This window comes from Sparus aurata, chromosome 11, assembly GCF_900880675.1.
Source record: "Sparus aurata chromosome 11, fSpaAur1.1, whole genome shotgun sequence".
Classification (NCBI taxonomy): domain Eukaryota; kingdom Metazoa; phylum Chordata; class Actinopteri; order Spariformes; family Sparidae; genus Sparus; species Sparus aurata.
This window is the reverse complement of record NC_044197.1, coordinates 26,702,530-26,712,662: the sequence shown is the minus strand read 5'-3', so window position 1 is coordinate 26,712,662 and position 10,133 is coordinate 26,702,530. Positions and strand designations below refer to the sequence as shown.

Sequence of the window (10,133 nt, the reverse complement as noted above, 5' to 3'; positions counted from 1 at the left end):
CCTTTTGTCTTTTACGAGGGTCAGTGTCGAGGCAAAGCCAGTTTTGTACTGACCCTCATAGAGCTCAACAGTGACCGCCCACTTCTTTAACGGCTCCGGTTCCGGAAGTGAATTTGTCATTCATTTACTCCATTGACGTTTCATAAAATCCTTATATAAAGAGTTTTATGCCTGGAACCAAGCCAATCGGCTAGCAGATGAATCGTGACCATAAAACATTTAAAGTCTGTGTAAAGCAAAATCAGCCATTTTCTTCTAAACACATTAAACAGGTCATAAATGTGTTTACTTAAAACATGTAAAAGCCATTCGACCATTTAGAATTTAATTTTGGAGCTAGGCTCACAAACAGTTTTTCAAAATTTCTGTGTTCAGGATTTAATGGGCGGGTCAGAAATCATGCAAATCATGGCCGCGTTACGTAACGCGGCCATATGATTTGCATAAACCCGGCCCTGCTGCGGAAGTGCTATAAATATGTTCAGCGCGTCGACTTCAGCGGTTCTCCCACTCGCTCTCCAGTCTCGGATAGCATTGCTTACAATAGTTTGCAGCTAACTAACCAGTCAACCAGTCAGCTAACCAGTCATGTCTCCTCCACATCCTCTGCATCTTTCCTGGATGCCACAGTGTGCAGGGTGACGGCGCTGTTATCTTATTTAAGTTTCCTTCGGATGACAACGTAAGGAAACGGGGGAGTCCGTTGACGCTGGTCAACTCCGTCCCTGGCTTGCATCCTCTCCTCCCGCCGACGAGGAGATGTGGCCGCTGCTGACCGCCGCTCACACTCTCCGTCCCGCTGACGGTGGGTCCCACCGGCATAATGTGGCCGCCACCGCCACCACCGCAGCTGCAGCCGACCCACTCCGTCCCGCTGACGGCGGGTCCCACCGGCATAATGTGACCGCCGCCACCGCAGCCGACCCACTCCGTCCCGCTGACGGCGGGTCCCACCGGCGGTATGTGGCGGTAGTATCAGGGCCGCATTATTGGTAAGCCGTCCCAGTGTGAACGGATAATCCGGAGGCGCGGAGCGAGGGCGTGTCGGTCTGACAGTCTGATAACTGCACAGGTCCTTCACTCAACTAAATACAGAGAAATGTCCCGCAAAGCAACGTTACATGACCGAACAAAAGTAACGTAGTAACTGTAAATGTCTTTGGCAACTCATGAGGAAAACAAATACCACAGCTGTATGTGGAGAAGAGTCTGTCCTCCTGTCCGTCCCCTCCCTGTCCTCCCGACTCTTCCTCACATTTCTGCTCACAAAACAGCGTCTGTCACGCTTGTCACAAGACTTTAACTCACCGAGTGTTTGACGAAAATAAATCACCGCGACCACCAGCCCTCCTGACCGAGACTACAAGAAACTGTCCCCCAGAAAACAGCCTCCGTCCCCACGAGTGACAGAGTCAGACAGCGTCCTGTTTACTGATGGTGATTATGTATAATTATGTAATTTAGCGCGAAAAACTTAACTCCGTCACTTTCCAGGATGTTTAGTGGGTCAGGATCTCAATCACTACACGTTATAACAACATCTATATGATTATAAACTGTCCGCGGGTTTAGATAGACAAGGGGAACACCTGGGGAACACCTGGGGAGACACCGACGTCATTAACATGACGTGTAGCCCCCGTCGCATGGGCGTGGTTCCAGCGCCTCTAACTGACACGCCCCCAGCGTTTCACAGTAGAAAGAAGTGCTTGTTTTTCCAAGATTTTGAGACCTAATTTTATATACTTAATTTTTTTAATCTTTCAAATTTGGCTCAGTGGTCAATGATACATGTTTCTTTGGTGTGACAAACTCATAACACAATTTTTTTGCCGCTTTACACGGACTTTAATTCGGCGCAAAAAAAATGTTGGAAAACGGAGAAAAAAAGCAAAGGCACAAGACTGTGTACATAATTATCTTAAGAGTAAAGCAACTGCTCATCCCATAAACCATTGCGAATGTAACAGCAACATCTCTGATTGGTGGAGCTCGCTGTTACCATGGAAATGTTTACTGAACCCGCAAATTTCATGTTCGGGTGAACCCTTAATAAACTCTTCTCCTCATCACTAAATAAACGCAGTAGTTCAGAAAGTGAAATCATGGTCGCTCTGTGGTAAACGATCGTGGAGTTCAGTGTTAGCAGTAACTAGCTAACATGAAATTCGCGGGTTTGGTAAACATTTCCGTGGTAACAGCGAGCTCCACCAATCAGAGACGTCGCTGTTGCACTATAGGATTGTGGGTAGTGTAGTACTTATCCATGACATCGCGAATAAAACATGTTTTTCTCAAAACAAGATTGATGGCTTCTACAGGATCATATATCATTTGACAATCTGATAGCTCGTGGTAAGTCTACTTTGGATGGTTACGACATTATGGCCAATAATCAAAATCTATATGCAGAATATGAATGGCATTTTCACTTCCGGAACCTCACTGTTGAGCTCTATTACTGAAGCAGTCCGATGTGAAGTGGTTAGCACACACACACACACACACCAAACTTACGCGAACCGTAGCCGGCACGGTGTCGTTAAAAATGAAACGCAACCACTGTCTCTTCTATTGTTCTGTAGCTGGGACAGAATATAGGCACTGACGTTGATTTATACAACCAACAACAGAGCAATTTGTGTGTCTAGAGGGGTGTACTGCGAAGCCAGTTTAGTGGGTTAGCGAGGTATGTTGAGTCTAAAGCCAGGCTTCCCTGTACTACGAAGGTGGCTCTCTTTTTACCCGGCTAGATCACCATGGTAATTTATGCTTAGCTCATAACCTGGTCGGGACCAGGTTATGTTCAGAGTTTCAGCTTAAAATCGGCTATAAAAGCGCCGCTGTTTCACTGTGTAACTCATTCGGAGATGGCGTCACCATTCATTGAAAACCCGGTGGACCTGGGAGCAAGAATAATTCGGGCAGCACTACGACGTGAGCGGCTTCTTCGAGATCGCGCTGATCTGCTGGCATTTCCTGATGAAATTCTCTATGAGCGATATAGATTTTCAGCCGAGGGAATATGGTACATTTGCTCACTTATTGAGCCGAATGTCAGGAATGCCACTCGAAGAAGCTGTGCGCTCACTGTCGGGCAAACTGTTTGTGTTGCACTTCGTATTTTTGCCACGGGAACCTACTTACATTCAGTTGGTGATGCAGAAAATCTGAGCAAGAACACTGCGTGTTGCGCCATCCGCAAAGTGGTTCTTGCTCTTACTGAGAAGCTGAATATGTTTGTAGTGTTCCCAAGTCATTTGAGCACAATGCTTGTTAAGGAAGGATTCTATAAAATATCTGGTAATGTACTTTCATACCCCTCTACATCATCAGTATTACTTGCTTGCATAATGAAATCTAATATAGCCTATAATATATGTAGGATTCCCCATGATCATTGGTGCTATGGACTGCACTCATGTACCCGTCACGGGGCCCCTGGGGGAACATGAGGCTGACTATGTCAACCGCAAATCCATCCACAGCATCAATGTGCAGGTGAAATCTCAAAAATAATTTCTGCAGGTGATCGGTGGCACATGCACAGTGAATGTATAGGCTTTTATCAGTGGCACACAATATTGTCTAGACAGACTTTTCACATGAGTGAAATATCTTTCAAAAGGAATCTCTTTATGCATTCCACCTTTGTGCAGTGCTCTCTTTAAATTTAACCAGAAATCCCGTTAACAGATGACTTGTGACCACCAATTGATGGTCACAAGTGTGGAGGCAAGATGGCCTGGCTCCGTACATGACTCAAGAATTTTTCGTGAGTCTACACTGGGTCACCAGTTACAACAAGGTAGGCTATATGGTAAATAATCCTATTTTCTTCTTTTTCACTCCTTTAATTGTTGAGAATGACAAAGTATTTATTTCTCTCTTCATCAGGTCTCTTTGACGGACTGCTGGTGGGGGACAGAGGGTACCCCTGTACCCAGCACTTGATGTCCCCCTATCCTGACCCTGACACACCACCGCAGAGTCGCTTTAATGCGGCTCTGGGTAAGTGCAGGGTCAGGATAGAAATGACATTTGGGGTCATTAAGTGCAGGTTTAACTGCCTGCGTGGCCTGAGGGTACGTCCTGAGCGTGCTTGTGGAATCATCACTGCATGTGTGGTGCTGCACAACATCGCAATGATGAGGAAAGAACAAACCCCTCATGTGCCATTAGCAGCAGCTGATACAATTGATCCAGTGACAGACCACCCAACTGGTGCAGCCATCCGGCATGCAATTACTGCACAGTATTTTACCCGCCAGTGATGTGAACAATAAAGTCATTCACTGAATGTGTATTCATTTTTTTTTATTGCAATGTCTGCATTTGCTGGGAAGAAAAAGACAGAACAAGGCATTAGTACATAATGTCATGCTATCAAACCATTTTAAAAACATACCATTTACTAGAATACCTTTTTTTTTAAACTCCAAGAGTTCAATTTCAAGCTTCAGTTTTTTTATTTCCAGTTCCTTTTTTATGTTGTCAAGCTCCAGGTTTCTTTTATAGACTGCACGGAGTGTGTCTGTGGTCTGTATGAATTGTTTTGGTTGAAAGGACACTGGCATGTTTAATCAAGCAGTTTTACTTTTTACAACACCTTTATCTTAGTCATATATTGTTGAACTTTTCATACAACCCTTACAGTTCTTTCCCTCCCGAGGCCAGACGCACAGGTAGAGGCTGTGGGAAGAGGGTGTAGATCATCTTCCTGTGAAAAATATCCACTAAGTTAAGTCACTTCATTATGTGTAGGCCTACTTAAGATGAGTATGTAAAAATGCTCTCCTACTTCGGGCCTCTCCGACAGCACAGAGACCGTCTCCTGGTCATCAATTTCAACCTGAAGAATGATTTCAGAGGTCTGCATGATATGGGCTGATCACAGCAAATGCAAAGTACTTGACACATTGCTGTGATAGTTACCTCTGGGGTGGTGCAGGGAAATTGCCCTGGCGGCAGCAGCACCATGGTGTCTCCTACAACTGAAATTACACAGTGGATTTTCCTGCCTGATGCTAAAAGCAAATGTTAAGTACTTCACTCTTGACATACCATGGACAAAAAGGTTGTCCTGTGAGCCGCCAGCACTTAGGTCCGACCTGAGCCCCCCTTCAATTCCCTCCATCATCGGACGACCTTCATTGTGGGAGAGGGCCAGCTCCTCAGGTACTGTGAACTCTGGTGGAGCTGGCCCCCCTCCAGTCTTCCTCTTTTCATTCTTCTTCCTGTTGGCTTAAGATAGTGATGATATTACAATAAAACGGGATACAGTATAGTATCCACACACTGACAAAATGATGGGGCAGCTTGGCTACATACATACATACATATGCTCTAACTTGCTGCCATGTCCGACTGCTGCTTCCACATCTTAATAAAATGCAATATGACATATTAATTAGGCCAACCTAGTATTTATTTGTCACAGATAATGAGTAAAGTTAATTTCTTTGATGTGTCCATGAATAAACTGATCAACTGATCAATGTTTCACCCGTTGTAGGGCAGTGTACGCCCAAACACAAATCTTACAGGCTTGAGCTATTTTCACTGTCAAAAAGGTCTTTATTGTCATTGTACAGGGACAGTAGCTACATTTGCTTGTTCATCCCGACACAGTAATACAAAAAAAAAAAAAAAAAAATGAACATTTATAGCCTACGCACACTCAGCCTCGCTTTCAAAAACACACACGCGCATTCTATAACTGAGATCAGTAAAATGTGAAAACAATATAGACATCATTCAAAAATGAAAAAAGATAGTTGTTGCTTCAGTTTATTTATTTTTTAAATGAATGAGGGTTGATATGTAAAAGTTGCACAATGTTGAGCTTTCAGAAATTAAAACACTAAGGGCTTAATATAATATTGATCATAATATTAATCATTGTTAACTTACGCATTTACACGGTCAGCAATTTTCTGCCAGCAGCCCTCCGTCGCTCAGTTGGCGGCGACAGTATTACTCTTCGCGGTGATTGTGTCCTTAAATTCTTCATAGCCCTGCATTATAAGAAGCTGTTCTTCTTGAGTGAAATATGTGGGCCGGGATCGATCCATTTTCGCACGGAAGTAGAATAATATGACGTCAAACGCCCCCTTTTATGTCAACGCGCGCAGAGCACAAAGCAGAGAACCGGACTTGACAAATTAAGTGATAACCACCGTCGCAGTACCGTTTAACTCTGATTGGGGACTCAAGGCTTTGTTGAGCTGCAAAATGAGCACAAAGCCTGGCTATGTTGAGCCCCCTTCGCAGTACAGGCCTTAGCTCTGAACGACGACATTGCGAAACATTGCCATCCTACCGCTGGACACACCAAACTTCACCTCGGGGATGAACGCCCCCTCTCGGATATCTCCGGGGGTGGGGGGGGGTTCACGCAGAGTAGGCCAGCCTTTTAAAATCTCTCCGGTCGTTGCATGACGTCAGGAGCTGAATCTGAACAGCCTGTAGGAGCGCCGTTTTACCAGTGGGTGGGCTGCAGAGACCATGCAGGACTCGTTTGCTTTCCTCATTCTGGGAGTTGGTAGGCTCAGGGAGGACCAGTTTGTATATGTACAGACCAGAGAAAACGTGTTTTTCAAAATATGGGACCTTTTTAATACTGAAATCACTATTGTCTAGATCGCACACCGAATATTTCTGCCAAGGCTCGTGGGTCACAGCACTCTTGACTGGAATCCGTTGGGTAGGCCAACATTACAGCACAGCAACCAAAACAACCTATCATATTGCTCATCTATTGCTTGACATTCCAACATTCAAGGACTCACTCAATCAGATCAACATTTGTGCTGTGACAAATTTTCCTGACCCAACAAACTATCTGTATGCTGCGTGGTGAAACTGTCTGTTGCTCTCCCCAACAGAAAATTTCACCATGCAGCATACAGACAGTTTGTTGTGTTGCAACATGGGGCACTGGGGCAGGGTCACAGAGTTGTTTTATAAAGTTGCTGCGTGTGGAAGATATGTGACCGTTACCCTGATCCACATGGACAGTGTAAGGGGTTAATTCCAAACAGGGTCTAACCTGTAGTAACATGCTGGCATTGCACACTTGATGGACATACTTCAGTAAAAGATTGGTATTTATTGTTACTGTAATTCTTTGTTTTGCATGAGAATGATAAATGCCTTTTTGTTTATGTCTGTGTACAACTACTTCACATGCCTTCAATTTCCCCCGGAGAAAAATACATTTTCATTCCACATATAAAAGCAGGTGAAATAAAAGGAAAACTGCCTGCAGCCCAGCACAGTGGAGAAGTTGTTGTATTTGAATTAAATTGAATAATATGTCCCCATTTTACGTTTTACATGTTGTTCCTAGTAACACTAGCACATTCACATCACAACCCTCTCCCCAACTTGTTTCAGGTTTCCCCTCTGTCCCTGCCATCATTCTATCAGAAAAAAAACAGACACTATATTAAGTGTATCGGACAGTATATCAAGCTGTGATGTCGCGATGTGCAGTATGTCCAGTAAGAATTTAGAATAACAGGCTGTATGCTGTTCACCACCTCTTTAAGGTCTTCTCAGAAGGGCATTGTCTCACCCTGATTGGCTGTGAGGGGAATGCTCCACCTGCTCTTAATCCTTAATTAGGAGTCAGTCCCCACATCCAGCACAACAGGTGATCTGAATCTACTCCAATCAGTACAGGGGATTTTGTCTTTCAGCCAAATTGAAACAAGACCAGTAGTTTATGAAATAATGTTACTGGGCTAGAAGAGCTTATTATAGTTCAACAGCACCCACCTTGGGACTTTAACCTTTAATGAAATATAAATTAAAAATCTGTTTGTTTAAAAAAACAAAAAAACAAAACACCAATGCCCAGAGTAGAGCTAGGCAATATAAAGATATATCGTTATCGAAACATGAGACTATATATTGTCTTAGATTTCAGATATGTCATTAAGTAAACATGCAAAGAGAAAACAAGTCCTGTGCTTTGCTGCACAAGCTTTACAGGAAATGTCTGGTAAAAGTTTACAAACCCACTTAATAGACCTTGCTCACACAGCAGCCATTTACCTCCAACACTGTGCTCTGGGTGGCAGACATGAATGCTGGGATAATGTGAGGCTGCTCTGTTTCAGGTTGAACGTCATGTTAAATGTAGGTTATTTGACAAATTGTCATTTCAAAGCTTCCACACTGATCAGCGACTAAAAAAGTTGATGGACAAAGAAAATCTGGAGGCACATTTGGCCATATTTCAAGGTGACAACATATTCAACAACCATTATTGTTTGATTACGTTGAGTGTGTCCAGGTTTAGACAAATGTCTCCAAGATTTGTGTGATATTTCTAAATGAATTTAAGAGTTTCCTAAAATATCAAAACAGTATCGTATCAAACAGTAGAATTAGCTAGAATGTGGCTGAATGCTAATGTTAGCCAATTAGCCTCAACTAGACAACAGCTATCAAACCTGGTCCTCTACCCTGGAAATATGGTCCACTGTCCCTCTGGATTAAACCACCCACATCTTGTGTAACAGGCTGGTCACACTGGATGCCTGTATACTGCGAAGTGTGCTTAATGTGTCAAATAATGGCTGTGGGCAAAGAAAGCCCCCTAGAGACTTACCTCTGGTACTTCCTGGGAGAATGCCTTCAGTAATCACTTGTGGTTTTTTTTTTTTTTTCTTTTTATCTTTGCAGCTGTATGTTTATCATCTTACTGTCTATATTGGAAATCTGTCATTAGAACATGTGATTCCCCGTCATGTCTCCAGTCCACAGCCAGGTGCCTCTTTCACTTCCCTTTAGAAGCAAACTTTGCATCAGGTTCTAATGCCCCAGTATGAATAACATGCACAGTCTCTGTGCGGGAGCAGAGCAGGACCATGCAATGACGTCTCATTTGGGGAAAACTTGTATGTGTAGCCTATTAGCCTTTGGTCCTTTAAGGCCACACCATGATAGGCTGGGTCTACGAGACAGTGCTTAAAATGGGATGCAGCTCAAAACTCAAATAAAGAAATCCATTTAAGAGGTCTTGTTTGGAGGAAAAGCAAAGATGCACTGTCAGTTCTGTAGCAGTTCTAAAAAAGAAGTGAAAATGTTTGACCTACTGAACATCTGCAGGTGTCTAGAAACATGACTCAATTGTCACACAGGATTGAACGAAAAACATGCAATTCACTTTATGCTACACAAGACAAACAGACATTTTTAGGTGGAGTTTTTCAGAGGAGTTCAGGAGTCTCACAGCCTGAGGAATGAAGCTGCTCTGCAGTCTGGTGGTACCTGTGTATCTTTTGCCAGACAGCAGTAGTAGACTGTAGCAAATGAATGCTAATGTTGCACTTTGTCTCAGGTAACCATAATGAGTGCACACTATGCTGTGCAACAAACTTACCAAACCTTGAACATGTAACCACAAAAGTTGTGACATCCAGAAAGCCGGATATTGTAGCAATGTAAGTTAATACCTGCAGTCTTATCAGGTGGTAAGAAATATAATTCCAAATTCAGACTACAAGTCTGGGGGATGTTGACAGGTTACACCCACCTCATCCAGCAGACATGTATTCTGAATTTGGAAGAGGACCCTAACACAAGACACACAGGCAGGCAAGTAACTTGAACAAAAAAAAAAGTTTAATTTATAGCCTCTTTACACTCACAATACATTCTCAGTTATGATGCAATACTTTTAAAAAAGATATGGGACCATACAGAACCAAAACAGTGAATTGAATTTGTCACATGACTCTCTGGAGGCCGTCCTGAATATTTTTGCAGACTTTCTCAGAAGGATCAGCTCAGCCATTTTGTCTCCAAAAATATCTGAAGACATCTTTCCTGGCCTTTTTCAGTCAGGAAAAACAATGCTCACAATCATGAGCAATTAAAACTTAATGTATTTTATTTGTTACTGAAGGCATGAAAACTTGTTTCATTCTGACAAGCAATCTCATGAAGAGTGTTTTGGTATGCATTGTAACCTGTTGAGGCTATTGAGTATTTTTCATGTGTTTTTAAAAAAACTTGTGTTGAATATTTGAAACAAAAACTCCCCTTTTTCATCATTACCCTGTTGCCTTAAGGCAACACACACCAAAAGTACCCCAAAAATATTTTCTTTAGATTATGTT

General features: G+C 43.0%; 1 protein-coding gene across 1 annotated transcript; it reads left to right on the top strand.

The window, feature by feature from the left end:
• The first annotated feature begins 2,870 nt into the window (after nucleotides 1-2,870).
• Nucleotides 2,871-4,274, top strand: LOC115591573 (putative nuclease HARBI1). Its single transcript, XM_030433694.1, has 4 exons — nucleotides 2,871-3,303; nucleotides 3,386-3,501; nucleotides 3,697-3,808; nucleotides 3,898-4,274. Exons 1-4 carry the CDS (start codon nucleotides 2,871-2,873, stop codon nucleotides 4,272-4,274), a joined length of 1,038 nt encoding a protein of 345 aa, XP_030289554.1.
• Nucleotides 4,275-10,133: the final 5,859 nt, after the last annotated feature.

Coding starts and splice junctions, on each gene's coding strand:
- LOC115591573 (XM_030433694.1), top strand. CDS start 2,871: ATGGCGTCACCATTCATTGAAAACCCGGTGGACCTGGGAGCAAGAATA. Junction 3,304..3,385: donor AGGATTCTATAAAATATCTG/GTAATGTACTTT, acceptor TAATATATGTAG/GATTCCCCATGATCATTGGT. Junction 3,502..3,696: donor TCCACAGCATCAATGTGCAG/GTGAAATCTCAA, acceptor TCCCGTTAACAG/ATGACTTGTGACCACCAATT.